General features: G+C 36.4%; 1 protein-coding gene across 1 annotated transcript in view; it reads right to left on the bottom strand.

The window, feature by feature from the left end:
- Window positions 1–18039, bottom strand: part of LOC129799236 (uncharacterized) — a 144223-nt gene that overhangs the window by 41060 nt on the left and 85124 nt on the right. The window contains exon 8 of the mRNA XM_055842952.1: window positions 3584–3717. Coding sequence (XP_055698927.1) covers window positions 3584–3717 — 134 coding nt within the window. The remainder of the gene's footprint in view (window positions 1–3583; window positions 3718–18039) is intronic.

Raw genomic sequence — 18039 nt, 5'->3', positions numbered from 1 at the left:
TGCGCTCCATAACTCACCACAATCGATTATGTATCTTTAGCAATAGCAATTTTTCGTGTGTAAATAGAGTATATGCAAAAAAACAGTAATTAAATTCTAAATAAATCACTGAAATTCTAAAAGAGATGCAGAGCTTTAATAAAACTGTATTCTAGGATTAAGTTATTCTGGTATTTTTATATTCTCCACGCAATTTTCCTATTTATTTTTTTCGCAATTGAACGCCATCGGAGATTGATTAGCATTTTATTTTTTGCCTATCTGATGACTGATGAGGGATAGAGAAAATATCTATAAGCTTATAAAAATTATGTACATCTATGACATCCCCATTGGGGAGATGCGAATAAACCCATTCATTGCGTGGGTGTGAATTTCAAATGATACTCCTCATAAATTAAATATATATTTTCTTTCTCAATTGTCGCTGTGCGACAAGTTTGACACAAAATAACTCTTTCTCCCCTTGTTTCAGAATCATGTCTTCTAAATATAAACAAAAACAGTACAATACTGTTGGATGATCATGATTTCCCTATTAAGGAGTTGCCTATCTGTTAATATTCCCCTAATTTGCATATTCATATGAAAATGACAAAGAGAGTTGAGAGTCTCCAGAGTGAGAAATATTTAAATACAACTCAAGAATTTTCCACATGAGGCATAATATTAAATGTTTGCTCAATGTAAAACTCGTGGAGCTTTTTTTCTTCTTCTTCAAAATAAAAAATCTCAATACGCACATCACGCTAATTGAATATCATCTGGACAGTCGTACTAAAATAAAATGTCTACATAAGAAACGATATTTTCGGATTTCTTTCATTATTATTTTTTTGCCTTACTATTTTTGGTATTTCACAAAAAAAAATTGCATAGAATTTTCGGAACTAAGAATATTTTGCGCGGAATTAGCGCCTTCATTGATATACAAATTATATCATTTGCAAATGCAAACAGTGACGGTTTTTTTTTTCTTCTTTTGGCTCTTCTAAGCAATCATCACAACAATAAAAAAGTTTGTTGATTCTCTGTCAAGTTATTTTTTCTCAAGCAAAAAAAAATCAACAACATTATTTCGCGACGCCACGGACTGGCTTTAATTGAAATAGAGATTGTCTACAACTTCTAGACATTTTAGTCGCATTATATAAATGCTTATTTAATGTACGCCGCCCTCGTGAATCTGAGGAAAACATTCAAAAAATTCGTTCCGGTAAACTTATGTCTTTATGTAGAATATAAAAGTGTTTCACCAAATTGGCAGATGAAAAGCTCCTTCAAATTTTCTAAGATTTCTATGGGAAAAATATAAAGTGTTTGAACGTTTGAAGTCAGAGTGTGTCCGAAGGCTGAAACCCTTCCCCTACTGGTCCATTTTGCTATTTTACTGCTCGAACTCAAGCAGTTATACAATCATCTTTTTTTTTAACTTGCCATTGTTCTTCAACTTAAACGGTAAGAGATATCGACTTCCAGTCTTCGATGACCCCCAATAAAAAAAAACAATATCTCTCGATGTTTTTCTTTCTCTCCCCACTCCTCCTCTATCCCCATCAAAACCATGTTTTTTGGTTTTTCTCAAAATTGGCCCATGCTTTTTCAATAATTTTCGGATATGTTTTACAGGTAGTCCAGGTGAACATTTAGCCCAAAATACCTATGATCGGAAAATTCGCCATTTTGAATTATTGAAGGTCAAAGGTCAACCACTTTAGAAAGGCTCAGTTTTTAACCGATTTGGTTGAATTTGGATTTTTCGGACAGGTATTGAAATTTGAAACCCGACTGCATCGATCTTCATCGGTAATGAACCGGTTAAGTACCGATTTTTGAATAATTTTACATCCCCTATAAATAAAATTCCCTAAAAACAATGTTTTTTTCGGTTTTTCTCAAAATTGGCAGAAGCTTTTTCAATCATTTTCGGATATGTTTTAGAGGTAGTCCAGGTGAACATTTAGCCCACCATGCCTATGACCAGAAAATTCGCAATTTTGAATTATTGAAGGTCAAAAATCAACCACTTTGGAAGGCTTGGTTTTTAACCGATTTAGTTGAATTTGGATTTTTCGGACAGGTATTGAAATTTCAAACCAGACTGCATCGATCTTCATTGGTAATGAACCGGTTAAGTACCGATTTTTGAATAATTTTACATCCCCTATAAGTAAAATTCCCTAAAAACAATGTTTTTTCGGTTTTTCTCAAAATTGGCCCAAGCTTATTTCAATCATTTGCGGATATGTTTTAAAAGTAGTCCAGGTGAACATTTAGGCCAATATACCTATGATCGGAAAATTCGCCATTTTGAATTATTGAAGGTCAAAAGTCAACCACTTTGGAGGGCCCATTTTTCAAACCGATTTAGTTACCGGTAATGAACCGGTTAAGTACCGATTTTTGAATAATTTTACATCCCCTATTAGTACAATTTCCTTAAAAAAATGTTTTTTCGATTTTTTATAACTATTGATATTTGTTGGTAATTTACATAATTTGTGGCTGACAAGAAATATCAACCAGTTCAGCGGTTCAGAATGCTCGAACTCACGAGATATTTTTAATAATTTCTTAATGGTTTTCTCATTGTCAATAAACAATATTAAATCAGCAGTAACCCTATGTGCATACAAAAAATATGCTAAAGCCCAAAATAGACACAGTGATCAGCTTAGGGATCAGCCGATAATTTGGAGGATCAGGCTGATCTTCTAAATTCATGAGGTCTAGTGAAATTACGGGCATTAGGCGCCATCAGCGCCAGTGATGAAAATAAAAAGCTTCACTTTGGGGGTTTTTGGGTGCTTTTAGAAATGTCAATTGGTTGAAAAAACATGTAGAGTAATGGCGCGCAATATCGCAAAATCTTAAAATGCATTAAGATTGGAGTAAAGAGAATATCAGAGTGCTCCTTACTGTACGAAGAATCCATTGATGTTGCACTTAAGAAGCCTTTTAGCAATCAAAATGTGGAGATTTAATAGAAATTGACACTGTAAACGCTAATCCTTGATCTTAAAACCTCAGTGTATGATAGTTTGGGCTGATCCTTTACCGCCAAATTTTTTGAGCTGTGTATTCTCCAGGATCAGCCTGTGTCTATTTTCGGCATAACGGAGAGGACTTTCTCGTGAGTTCGAGAATTTGGCAAAGCTGGGACGCTTTGCCATCTCTTTTTGTACTATATGTTTATTAAGGTTAAAATGTATCGCAAAACCAGTGATTATCCCAGATAATCTCATGGTAACTGAGATTCTTTACAGGCGATACTGTCGGGATACTGTCAACTCGGAATGCGTGAAAATTCGATTGTGAATTGAATTTTGGAGGTAGAGAATCGCGTCGAGCCAATTTTATCCGTTTCGGCAGCTGAGAACAGTTTACTCGACGCGATTCTTTACCCCTAAAATACCAGTTTACATAGAATAGTTTTAGTATACCAGTTTCAGAATTTTGCATGACATGCCATAAATATGGTCATATTGCAATCAACTGCAGCGTGCAGTTGTTGCAGTAACTGTTCAGAGGATCACGAAACAACAAAATGTGAACACAAAAAAGGGTTAAAAATGCAACTTACCCCTCTTGAGTCCCGAAACAGAATTGCAGCATGATAGGGATCCAAAGTACCATCAGCTCGTAAACCCCGACTAGTACCTAAAGATGCTCTTCTTCTATTCTCTAATTCGGCCGAGGCTCTTCGCATATGAGCACCTAGAATCACCAAAAAACAAAAACAAAATCCGTTAAAACACTGAAAAAGTTGCGATGAAAGTTCTCTAAAGTTATGTTAAGTATAATTTTAAACAGAAAACAACTTCCAAGTTCTTTTCTTTTTGTTAATGTTTCTTTTTTGCTCGAGCACAGCAATTTGTAAAGAGTGACTAAGGAGTGCTTTATTGTCTCTTTAGTGCGAGACAACATAGAGAGAAGATAAACACCTCTCTGGAGCGTGTGACAACGACACAATTGCAAGCCTTGACCTGCCAACTTGCCCACTTGACATCCAATCTCATTATTTTTTCCCCAGTACATAAATATAGGAAAATCTTGAAGCCTTCTTCTCTCTTCCCGTCTATTCTACCTTCTTTGACGATTCTATCGAAGATCTTGTACGTTGCACCACAGTCATTGAGCACCCTGTGCGGTATGCTAACATCCAGACTCTTGCTTCTCTCCCGGAAATGCTCCTGTGGATCATTGGCACTGGACAGGGAATTTGTGACACTTTGTGGTGAGTGATCCTGACTCTTTCCACGCTGCCACACTTTCTTTCTCAATTGCTTAAGGATCTCCTGGAGGGAACTATGATTGGACTGACGATTTGCCTTATCTTTGGTCTCCGGTGGGGACAATGAGGACTCATTTAAACTCCTCACAAAACTCGTATTGTCAAATCTACTCCGATATCCTATAACATTGCCACTGTCCAATGAATGGGCGGCATGTGTCCTAAAGATACTATTCCTATCCCTATCGGACGAAATCAGTATCTTCTCATTCTGCTGGAATGTTCCCGTGTGCGTAAAGTACTGATGGTCTGTCTTATACTCATAGATATCATCCAGATCATGAGGAAAAAATCCACCACCATTCACAACTGGTGAACCGTATGTATCCAGTGAGCCTCGTCGGTAGTTCTGCAAATTGAAAAAAAAAGTGAGGTCAATTAATGGGCGGGTCAGTGAAACATGCAACGAGGTCAGAAGCAGAGTTGGAAAATTGCAGATTACCTTTCCTTTTTTTTCTGTTTTAGGATAAGAATATTTGACTTTCTAATCTTTTAATTAAAATCTAAAACTATATTTTTACCTTCATTGCTGAACTGCGAAAGTTTAAGTTCACCATTAACAATTTTATCTTTAGTCATTAATCTGTAGATACAGGATTGATTTTTCCCAGTGCTTATACAAGTTCTAAAGTTGTTTACTTTTGTTCATATAGTTTTTTTGTGTAAAAAAAAAGAAAGGTGAATAAATTCTAAGACTGCTACACATGTCAGAAAAATGGTCACATTGTGATGTACTGCAGCTTGCAAGTGCAAGTGCAGCAACTGTGCAAAGAATCATGATACAAAGTCTTGTAATCAAAAAATTAGTGAATTACGCCTCTTGAATTCCTTAACAGAATTCAAGCATGGTGAGGATTCGTAGAACTTTTAGCTCGTATACCCCAACTAGGACTCAATTAAAGCTGTTTACTTGAATTCATTATTCATTTTCCAGATTTTCTTTAAAAAGAAACTTTAGTAAATTTTAAGATTCCCTGTGATTTTTTTCTGTTTCACATTTTTAAGTTTAAAGTCCCTTAATAATTATCATTTCTTGTGAAATTAAAGTGAAATCAGTTCAATATGAAAAATGTTACACATGTCAGAACTATGGGCATATTGTGATGTACTGCAGCATGCAGGTGCTGCAGCAACTGTGCAAAGAATCATGACACAATGTCATGTAATCAAAAAATTAGTAAATTACGCTTCATGAATTCCGAAGATGGAGAGCTCGTTTTTAGGCCCTGCACATTTACTGCAACATTCATACAGTACAGTGAATCACAACATGGCAATATTTCTGACACATGTAGCAGTTTCAAAATTGATCCCTCATCAGCCCCACCCCCCTGAAAAGTGAATAAATGTCCCAATTAAAATAAAATGCTTTACAAAACATTATTCTTAGTTTTCCAACTCTGCCAAACTAATAGGATTACACACTCACTTGATAATTGGGACTGGGACTGCATTTTCTCGGAGTGGATGACATCCGACGTTCCCTGTAGCTGCTGTAGGTGTCAAAGGGGCTTCTGCCCAGCCCACCCGGAGATTTTTGTTTATCCGGAGACTGTGGGCTCCACCGTCTGCCTGGTAGCACTTGACTTGGAGATTTTTTAGCCTCTGGAACTGGCTGTGGACTCGATGACAATTGCTCAAGAATGATATCTACATCACCGAACAAGAAAAACTGTTACATAAGTTTTCGAAAGAAAAGAAAAATGGAAAAATCGTTCATACCTTGTGGAAAATCTCCTGCTGTAGATGACCCACCACTAGAATCTCCACTTATTGTTCTGCTGGTGGATCTTGAGTTACTGTAGTGGTTGTAGTGCTGCTGCAAGTGCGCCTGACTCGAAAGTGCACTCTGGGCAGAATGCCAACTTTCCGTGCTATTCTGCTTGTCCAATGCATGTTGCCGAAATAAATGCTGTATTCCATGCATTTTTCCCCTAAACCAGTTACCCCTTCTTATTCCTATATATGTCCTACTACCCTAGTTTTCCTCCCACAAAATCACTATTTCACCATACACACTTTTCCCCAAATTCACTTTTATCCTCAATCTCCACTGTTAATGTTCTTGTGTCTCTCTGGTGAACAACCCACCTTTAAGAAATCGCACAATTTGATGGGAAATACCTTCAAGCACTAACACAGACGTTTCTTTTTTGGGGATTATTTTCCAATTTTGTGATTTCCTTGTCATTTGATCGAAGAAAATCCTCTTTGTCTACACCGGAAAAATTGATGGTACTTTCAACAAAGTGGTTTTTTATCTCACTGATTAAAATCTATGAAAAAATTTGGATAACAATTCCAAAAATACTTATTAAGTACTATCCCTACGGAAATTATCGCAGAACACACCCAAAGACGATACCTTAAACTCTCTGTGTGTAAGGAATAGAAAAGATGACTAAATAAGCCATTTACACTTAAGGATAAAATTCATGTGAGCAACCGATATACTGGCGAGTGTCTATTAGGCGCAGTCCTCGGCATGTGGCCCGCTTTGTTGAAGCCACATTTCATATTTACATACAGATTCATGTTGGAATTTTTCAGCATTTGTCACTGAAACTCGAAATGTCTCAAAAATGAGGACTGGACCACTTTTGTAAGATGTTGAACCTTGTGAAAGGGAAATACTTTTTGCCTGTAAGACCTGTGAGCTGGCTTCCATTAGCTCCTTGTTGATTAGGCAAATGGACAAGTGTTTTTTTCATGCAACCGAAGACCTTAATCGGGAAGGCTCTTCTGTGTATTCAATTCCCCAAAGATATTAACGGTCCTTCTCGATCCCCTTTCCACGATGAAGTATCAGACCACCACAAAGTTGAGTAAGGACTAACAACTAATGCTCTTTGAGCTCAGCTTACATGGGCTGTTCATTGAGTGGGCATCATGTGCCTAATGGCTTCTACACAGTAGAGAAATTTATGTATGTCCATATTGAAGAGTTTTTCCCATACGTAGGGAATTTGCTTCAATATGGACAGAAATTTCTCTATTGTGTAGAGGCCCAAAAAACTCTGGGAACGTGGAAGAAGTATCCGCATTTCGGGGAAGGCGCTCCTAGGCGGTCTACACACGGACTTAGCGAATTCTTCCACCACGGAATCAACAGCAATATAACATGTTTACATTCCCGGATGAAGGGGTAGTATCACGACAAGTGCATCCTTTTTCTTTAACTCATTCTATCACAACGAAAACGGCTATCCTTCAACGTGGCATTCGAGGAACTGACGAACAACGTTTGAAAACTCGAGGAACCCTTTTTTAACGTTTATCGAGGAACTCTAATTAATCTAGCCAGAGAACCCGTGGAACACGAAGTACATTTGCGAAGTACATTGCGAAAGTTCTTCGGGAACTCGCGAGGAATTCAAAGAACCCATGGGGCACGTTTTTCGGCAACTCGAATCAGTCAAGTTTTGAAAATCGTAAAGGAATATTTCGAAACCCGCGGAATTCACAAAGAACGTTTGGGAACTGGAGGGACGTCTCATGGGGAACGTTCTTCAAGAAACTAGAAACAATCTAGCATGGGAACTCGCGAGGAACGCTTAGATACTCTCGAGTCAGTTGAGTTAGGTTAAGAGTAGTAAACTCGAATCAGTTTAGTTTGGGAACTCGTGAGGAACCCATATAAAACGTTTAGAGAACTTAATAAACCCACGGGCAACGTTCTTCGGGGAACTCGTATCAGTGCGAAGAACGTTAGGGAACTCAAGGGACTCATGGGGAACGTTCTTCGGGGAACTCAATTCAGTCCACGTTGTATAATTTAGTGAAAGAGCTCTATTAGCACCGCCAGCGTAACCCTCTACCTCGTTGGACGCCGCCCCATCGTTATGACATTCGCGGTAGCATTTAACGAAAGCCCTATGCAAGATCTTTCCTTCTTCTTCGAGTTACCCCATTCGAGATTTCAGTAATAAATGGTAAAGTTTGCAATGGAACCTAAGCTTCGTCACTGTTGATGACTGAGTTCCTAGTCTCTTCCTTCCTACTTCGAGAGTCTTTGGTCTACTAAGCTCAAAGCTCTTTTATGGATAATAAAGGTCTTCGCACCAAAGGTTTAGCCCAGTTCACAAAGGTTGCAAAATTCTAAATAGCACCCAATTTTATTGTGTTTTCAGGATCTCATAGAGAAAAGTGCGCTACCTTCGAAAGACTGAAGCTTCGGACGACTCAAGCTTCGACCAATTCAATTATTTTCTATGTTCCAAATGGATTGAACCCATGACTTTTCAGGAAATTTTGAGGAACACGACTAAATATTGAAATATAATATTATATTCGGTCAAATTCACTAAAAATGTATTGACAAAAATGTGTTATTCGAAGATTGATTTGTCTGAAGGTATCGCATTTTCCTCTATCAGACCAGATGATATCAGTTAAGCCATATGGCTAAGCCTTATACGGGCTTCAGACCTAACACTTAGCTATCTAGCTTAACTCCTGTAATTCCTCATAAAGCATGATTTTTTAGGAAATTGTTGTGAAGGATTGAATATTAAGGGCAAATGATTCATTCGATTTTGAAAAATCAATAAAATTGCTTGTTATTTAGATTTTTGAGACCTTCGGGAACTGGGCTAAGCCTCCAATCTGAAGCCGGCGTTATGCCCTAGGCACACTTACGACTTAAGCCGAGAGACGACTTAGTAGAAAATGATGGAAATGTACTTTTATCATTATTTCGAATATAATTACGCTAAGCCGTCTCTCGGCTAATCCTCAGGTCTGTCGAGGCCCTTAGGTCTAATGCCCCTATGAGTATTGGAATGTTTCCAGGTCTGCAAGAACATATCAAATGCCTTATGCCCTAGACACACGACTTAAGCCGAGAGACGGCTTAGTGGAAAATGAAATAAATTCGGTTTAACCATTATTTTGAATACAATTACGCTAAGTCATCTCTCGGCTAATCCTCAAGTCTGTCAAGGCCCTTAGTCATTTGGCACAATGGTCTGTTGCTTGTATGACAAGAAAATCAATCTCCAGGATCCCCACGTCCCAAAACCAAAGCTTTGTCCACTTTAGTTACTTCTTAAAATCAGTACATATTTTTTTTACCGTGTAAGACATGAGGAAATATGTTTGAATGTGGAAAAAAGCTCAAGATGGAATGTCAGAGTGATCACTCTTCTCAATTGGATACCATTAGAGATTCATGAGAGTTTCTTGTTTCGCATTTACAAACCCATATCACACAGAATAGCCTCATCCTCTCAATTCCTAGCCTAATCCAATCACCAATCCATCTACAGAGGCATCAACCTCCAACTCTCCCTTTCGGCAAATTCAAGGACAAGAGCACAACACGTGGAAAACAGCTTCTAGCCCATTGAATTTCCCAAAGCGGGGAAAAGCCCATACTGGAAAAAAGGTCACAGACTCTATGGTGTCAAATTTTCCGCAAACGAAACCCCTATTATAATGGAAAATTGAGAATTTGTGATGTATGAAGAAAAATTCTCTATACCATTACATTTGATGGATTTCGGAATCCCCCAATACCCTTATTTCTCGTATGATCTAATGCCTTCTCCTTAATAATTCATCAAAACGCAGGCGCAACTTCTCACACTTTCCAGCACTACTTTACAATGATTTTGGGGTAAAAAACATCCAACCCCTAGTGCTATATACCAAGTAGTAACACACCCTCCTAACACAACCACAACCATTAACCGAAGCAAAGAACAGAATTTATGACCTCTCCAACATTAAATGGTGTAGTAGAAATCTTGTAGAATGCATCAAGTTTCCAGGATATGTCAACAAGAATCACTCCCAGAAGCAATATTCTTTTATTAATTAACCAATCTGTATTCTATGCATAACCCCCCTTTGAATACTTTAATTGACAAAGTAATTAATACGGTGGGTGTGTTGATGTTAGTGCTAAAATTCTTGTAGTAAGCAACGGCAAAGAAAATCGATATACTACGCTTCGGTAAACCATTCTGAAAAATTACCAAAATTAATTTTGGCACGAGGCGAGAATTTTAAGTCTATAAATAAGAACACTTCTTTCTTTTTTTTTGTTTAAATTAATCCATCAAGAATATTTTTTAAAATGTTACCGCACTTGAATCCCCAAAAGGGGTTTTTGGGTTAAGTATTCAGTGGATTAAATGACTGTTCAAATTCATTAATTTAGTCTTTCATTTGCGTTTCCAACCGGATCATCAGCAATTAATCAAGATGTCACGGTTGAAATTGAGAGTGAATTGTTTAAGCAATTTCATCTCATCTCACAGTCATTTGAGCTTGAAATTCAAGAGGTTTTTGAAAAGTGAAAAAAAAATATCTTAAGTTTTTTCCTAATGATATTTTCAAGTTGTCTTGAAAAACATTCTTCAAATCCTAATTAAATTGAAACTTTGGGAAATGCTTAATAAAAACTGAAAGAGACTTTGCGAAAAGCTCGAATTATTCTTAAAGTCGATGTTATTCCCTTTGAAAAGTTGTAGTTTGTAACCGATTACTTTTCCGAGCCAAACCACTTTTTACTTTACGGTGTTGCGGAAAAACCTAGATAGTTTGAAGATATTCCATTCGAAATTCCAGCTGAAGATTAATCAAAAGTCCCAAAAGTACAAAAGTACACTTCCGACTTAAGCCGAGAGAAAGCTTAACGTAATTATGATCTAAATAATGATTAGACTACAATCTCATCTGTTTCACATTAAGCCGGGCTTTTTCCATAAGCGTATCTGTTTTACGTATTTTTCGCTCGAGCGCTAATATTATTTCCATTTCGAAAATTCAATAATTATGGATTGTTTATCACAACTTGTAAGAAAATTCTCTTTAAGCTATTTTCGAACGAGCGAAACTCAACCGAAAGGAATATTTTCAATAAAAGGTGATGCTATCGGAGAAACCAATGACCTTGGGTAAGTTTTCCAATACTCTCAGCTCACTGATAATTCGGATGACAGCTGTCAAATACTTTAGAAATTCAGCAAATCCCAAATATGGGTTTTTATTCATTTTTAAGAGTGTTTGAAATTACACGAGGTTCTAGGACTATGAACATTTTCGGAACCGATAACAACCGCGCGAAATGGCACTATGCAGCCTGAAAATTTGCATAGGGTGGTGGCATTACTTATGGCCTCCCCGCAAAAAACTTTACAATGTCGGAAAATTATTTCGAAAAACCTCAAAATTAAAAATGTTTGATGTGTTATGATAACTTATCACATTTTGTTTGGTTTTCGGAATCATTTTCTGACAAAAATCGCAACATGGCCATAAGTAAAGACAGGCCACAAGTAATACTACCACATAATACGCAGGAGATTTCTCTCGAATAACTTACATAAACGTTGTGATATATGCAAAATACTTTTGGCGCCAACTTGTCACCCTTATTTCAGTGCCAACAAAAAAAGCATAATTATGTGTACAAAATCCTGGCAGGTGCATAACCCCGAAGTACATAATCACGTGACCCCGTGTAAAATAAGAGAAAATTTGTTAATCATCCACAAAACGTGGTAAGTTTATAGAAAAAAAATACATTATTTCGAGAAACTGAAGCTATCAGCATAAAGCTTTTGTAAAGACAGCTTTGAAGGAATAATTATTGAAAACCTTAAAGTTTTCTAAGTTTAAACCTAATTTTTTCTCATGATATGTATAAACCACGCTTAATCGGTTTTATTCATCTTTTTACCTAATATACTGTCAGCACTAGCTTCTTCCCAACAATTAAACACCCCATTGGTATTTAAATTGACAGCATAGATATCTCTCGGAGCGTTGCCGATTTCACATAAGAGCGTTTCAAGTGTTCCATTTTAAACTGACGTAGCAAATTAAAAGATGAACGCAGGACATCAATGTCCTTTCCGGAAGCGTCAATGAGAAAGTATCAATTCAGAGTGAAACTTCACAGTTCTTGAAAGCTTTCGGCGTACTGCACGCATTGTACGTGAGTACTGCGTTCCTAGTGCTAACCTGTGAGTTGCCCCTTCGAGAAGGGTATCGTAGAGAAGTTTAGTAATGTGAGTTAAGCCGGCTTCAGACCTGAAATTAATGCTAGCCGTATGGCTAAGCCTTAGGTCTGAAGCCCGTATAAGTCTCAAGTCTGAAGCCCATATTAGTTCATGTTGGATAATCGTATCATGGTCTGATAATCGTTAGGAGGAATGTTGAGGGTTCTAAACATAGCGTTAGCCTGTGAATTACTCTTTCGGGAGGGGTTTAGTATTCAGAGTAAGCTCATGTTTGATCGTTGCAGGGAATAGATCGTCAGGAGGAACGCTGAGGTTTCTGGAGGAACCACTTACGGCCAAGGTCCTATCAAAGCAATTGCCCTAAGGCAGGGGTGTGCAAGAACCGTTTGAAACTGAATAAATGTCAAAATAAGTTTGTTCAGGTAGCGTTTTGACCATTGACATATAAGTTTCATTTGACGTTTGTTCGGCTTCAAGCGGTACTTGCACACCTCTGCCCTAAGAGCTCCTGCTCTTACAGTTTCCTTGAACGGATCTAGCAACAGTAATATTAATGCAGAAATAATGGCAAATTTCCGTATGCAAGTAGTTAAATGCGTTTGAAATAGTTTTGATAACTTTGACCCCAAGTCACAATCTCTCACCGTTTAGTCTGTAGCACTATTAACACCAGAAACGGGATTACCTTTCATTAGATACAAAATCACAAAACGTAATAATCAGTATTCCAGAGTGCAAAGTATACCACTGATTTACATAGGTCTATCATTTGCGAGTTAGAGCATTTTAAGAGGAGTGTCAACTCAATTGAAATTGATTAACCCCTTGAGGCTCCCACATGCGGTTGGACGTGTGATATCGTTACATAAGAGGTAAATCCATTGAGCAGAGATGAGACAACAAATACACCCAGGAACTTTGATCGTCTACTCAAAACAGACACTTTCATTTGCCATAAGCTCATAAATAACCAAACTGGCTACCAGAAACAACTAAGCTGGATTTATATTTTAACCTTCTTCAGGTACGCAGTTTTTTTTTCTTCTTCTTCTCAACTCTCTCCCCACTTCCATGTGAATCTACCTGTGTCAAGGTCACACAGTCGCCAATTCACGCGTTTCGGCAGCGGAAGGTGTGTGTTATTTAAATGCTTTTGTCTCTCACCAACCGAAAAAGATGTTGTTTTGGTAATCCCGTCCAATGTCTTTGGTCAACAAAAGCGCGGGAAACTCATAGATTAAGGCATTTTGGCAACAACAGCAAAAAAAGAATATCAGAAAATATAATTCTATTGCTTGAATCTTCGCACTGACCTACATTCTAGACAAAACACAACTCCCCAGAGATTCGCAATCTGACACAGAGCAATATAATTTTGCCAAGAGTATCAGTAAAGAGAAAAATATATGAATGTCATTTCTAAAAATTGAGAATTTTAATTTTTCACAATTTTCACAACACTGTTCTTCTGCAATTGCGTGTGGATTTATTTGGGATTTTCAGGAGACTACTTCTCCTTTGATGCTTCCACATGGAAGTCACAATAGCGACTGATGTGAACCTGCGCGCCCTTTTTCTTCCCGCCAAAACCCAAACTCTCATTCATGCTTCGGCTCACTCTCGCTCTTTTACATTACTCTATTTTAGCAACGCATTTTCTTTCACTCACCCACAGCATTTTGTCCCTGACTAAAGTCAAGAGGACGTATAACTTGTAACTGAATCACAGCCCATGCTTCTCTCCCACCCACAAGTTCACAATTCGGCCTTTAAGAACATGTGGTCAATATTCATTGTCAATCTTAACTCAATTAACCCATTAAGACCCATCGTATAACGTATACTACATCTGTAAAATGTTTGTTACATTCTCTTTTACAATCTTTTGATTTTCAAATATTTGAAAACTGTCTTCCGCCTCCAACACAATTTTAAAGCAAGTAGAGCCTATCGTATATGCATATCCCTATCGTATAATCTACTAAAAAGTTCGTAAAAGTTTCTATTTTTCCACAAACATTGTTTGTACATTTTTGTTTATCGGGCAAAACTTTACGAACAAATGACAAAATTTTACGAACATTTTTTGTGTGTTTACGAACATATAAAAACAAATGTTTGTAAAACGACAAAAAATGACCGTCAAGTGATCACGTTTGCAAAAAAGTACAAACTTTTACGAACTTTTCACATTCCGGAAATGTTTATTTTACCCTACAGAATTGACAAGAAATCGGTGTAAATATCATGCTTTTTAGGTGTTTTATGAGTTAAAGTTACCCTTTTTCATGTTAATTTTACTCTTAAAAAAGTATAATATTAACATTAAAAATGTTGATATATTTTTACACCTAAAAACTGTTAAAGTTATGAGGAAGAAAAGTTAATCGCACCCCCTTTTTTCTCAGTGTTCATTTAGTTAACGAGAGGTCTCCAGAAGGGGAATTCTGTAGCAATATGACAATGTCATATGACAAATTTTTGTGATAAAATTCGGGAACAGTACGACGTAAAAGCACAGTGACCATCGAATGACCATTGTAAGGATCTCCATGAAGTTTTTACCAACTGATATAAGTCAGATTTATGATTAGTTCTTCCGGACTTACCATATAAAATTTAAATTTATCATATGACATTGTCATACTGTTACAGAATTCCACTACAGTTTGATCCTGAGTGGAGGCAGGAATTTTTCCTGCCCCCACTCCTGAGGAAACTGGATGATTTAAGTGTCACTTCCTCTGATTGACGATTCTCTGTACTTAAATACAATTAATATCAAACACAAAATTCTCACGTTAAAAATTAATTTAAAAAAATCTTTTTTTTTTTGAGTATTTTCAACTTGTGACAACATTATCGCAAACATTCTGTAGCCAGGGTGGTTAATGGGTGGATGGATTATGCATCTAATGGGGTTTTACAAACACAATTAAGAACAATTGCCTACCATGGGGAGTTAATTTGTGAAATCATTTTTAAAATATCCCTAAATGTATGCAAATATTTTTTAAGCGATAAAAACGTTTTTTTATGAATTAATGTCGAAAATTTGTCGAAAAATTGGAACCTGAAATTAACTGTATATATTGCGGCATTTCTAAGTTATTAGAAAATGTCTTCTGCGTGTATACAAACTTCTGGGTACAGAGACTCATTTCGTGCGGTTTTTTTCGATCCGGAAAATCCGAATAATCCAGGGATCCCCTGTACCATCTTCATTAATCAGGCAAATCTTATTTCAAATATGTTTTTTTTTAATTAGATCTTTTTAACAATAAAATAGTTCTTACTACAACTCTAAAACTCTTAAAAATAAAACAAAAAAGATAGAGTAAGTGTGCCAAATTCCGGCCAGCTTGCAATTTCGGCCACCTTTTTTGTTCCTCGAATTTCCATGAATTTTTAGTTTTTACATACTCTAGAGATTATACAATGCAAAAGAATAACAAAAAATGTAGCTTCGACAAACGAGATGATGTGAAAAAGGCATTGGAACAATTCCTGAAGGGCAAGGAACTATTAGAATGAAGGTGGCCGAAATAGGGTACCAAAGCCATGTCTACATTTTTATTCATTTTAAAATGTATTAAGAATGATTTTATAGAAAATAAAGACGATAAACTGTCTACAAGGTTCCAAGTAACACTCTTTAAGTAGAAGGAATAAAAAATCAATTTTTATTAAAGATATTACATTTAAAACTGGTGACTTTGGCGCTTGCATGCAACTATGCCGAAATTTGGCACACTTACCCTAAGTGCGCCAAATTTAGGCATAGTTGCATTCAGGCGCCAAAGTCTTAAGTTTAGAATGTAACATTTTTAATACAAATTATTTTCTTTTTTTACTTTTTTAAGGAGTGTTTGGTTTCTCTAAGATCATTCTCAATACATTTTAAAATGAATAAAAATATAGACATAGTTTTGTGTAACATTTCGGCCACCTTGATTCTCATAGTTCGTTACCCTTCCGGAATTCTTCCAAAGTCTCTTTCATGTCATTTCGTTCGTCGAAGGCTCATCTTTTGTTTTTTGCGTTGTATAATCTCTGGAATTTGCGAAAATTAAAAATTCATGAAAATTTTAGAAACAAGAGAAGTGTCCGAAATTGCAAACTGGTCGAAATTTGGTACAGTTACCCTAAACGTTCCTGTTTTTTTTCAATTTTAGCAGAGACAGACTTGGGTGGACTATAAATAACTGAAGTGAGTTTTTATCTCAGGAATGATCTATTAAGAGACTTTCCAAGACTCAATTCTGTATAGTACAGTGAGATTCATTTCGAAATATCCTCAGTCAAAAGGGTCCTTAAAAGCCTAAAAAATAAAGTTTAAAAAATAGCAACTAAAATCCCATTTCTGCAACTGAATTTTTTTATAAATAATGAATAAATAATCAGTGGATTTGTGATCCGGTCTTAATGGGTTAATACACAGTCAGAGAGTATTTGACGAACGTGATGTGAATTCACTTTCATGGTCAAGTTCTGCCCTTACCCTTTTCGAGACTTTGCAAAAAAAAAATGCTGGTCAGATTTATTAATAATTGCTTATTGCCCACTTAATATAAGACAGCACAGTCTTGACTTTTATCACTTTCTCTTGTTTATGGACTTTTTCATGCTATAAGTCGTCTTATGACCTCTTCGGGGACATCACTTGTGTTGAGACGTCAAATAATTACGCGTATTGAAAGAGTACATAATGAGATAGGCAAAAAAAAAAACAGAAGAATAAACATTTTGGGATATTTGGAGAACTCTCTTTAGCAAAGAGCACACTAGAAGAATTTAAATTTAAAATTTAAACAGTTTGTCTTATTCATAGCATCACTGAAAAATTTACATAATTATTGCTGTTGCTTGGTGCAAGTCAATGATGCTGGTCCGTCAGAATTCTTGTTAAAAAAAAGTTTGTTGAAGCAATTATAAAGTTTTGCAAAAGTCACGTAAGGATGTTTGAAAAGGATTTGTGTCTTCACTAGTGTAAGTGGTTGGTGAGAGTCTTGGCTTGCAATTTTTCTAATTTCGATGGTCAAAGATCCTTGGACCACTTCAATCCATTTCTTTAGATAAACTCTCTAGTACAAATTTGGGTAATTAAAAATTATAACAAATAACCAATATATTTATGATATTAGCAAAGACACAAACCTTTCCAAAAACATAGAAATGAACTGTAAATAACATAATTTTTTTTCTAATTCGCACGCTTTCTTCTCATAAGCTGAATTGTGATAAAACAAAGTCGTTTTCGAGACAATGTGAACTTTACTCTACCTTTACTTTATCAGCAATTATTGCGCAATTTTACTACACTTCTCCGACGTGTAACACTGATAAGTGATACCACATCATCTTCATGAATCTCAATTTCTCTGCGAGGAAAACAATATTTCACCGAGGTGAATGCTTTCAATATTGCCCGAAGCAATTAATTGGTAAATTTCCTAATTAATATCGGAGACAGAGATGACCACAAAAATTGCTTACATGATGTTTGAACAACGTGATTGAGAGTTCATCTCATTAACCCTTCATACGTGCCAATATCCATATCCAATGTATTGGCCATGAAAATCCATGAAATTCAAGCCTTTCCATCATCAATAATTGTTTTACCTTTGACATTTACAACCCTTCGCATTGTAAATTATTACTCTTATGGACCCTCTTTCGTAAATGTCACTCCCAAAAAGCTTTTACCCAGCAAAATATTGCCACACAATAGGCATTGATTTTCAAAATAATTTTCCATCATGAACCAACCAG

The sequence above is a fragment of the Phlebotomus papatasi genome, chromosome 1, assembly GCF_024763615.1.
Source record: "Phlebotomus papatasi isolate M1 chromosome 1, Ppap_2.1, whole genome shotgun sequence".
NCBI lineage: Eukaryota > Metazoa > Arthropoda > Insecta > Diptera > Psychodidae > Phlebotomus > Phlebotomus papatasi.
The sequence above is the reverse complement of the archived record's forward strand: the minus strand, read 5'-3'. Positions and strand labels throughout refer to the sequence as shown.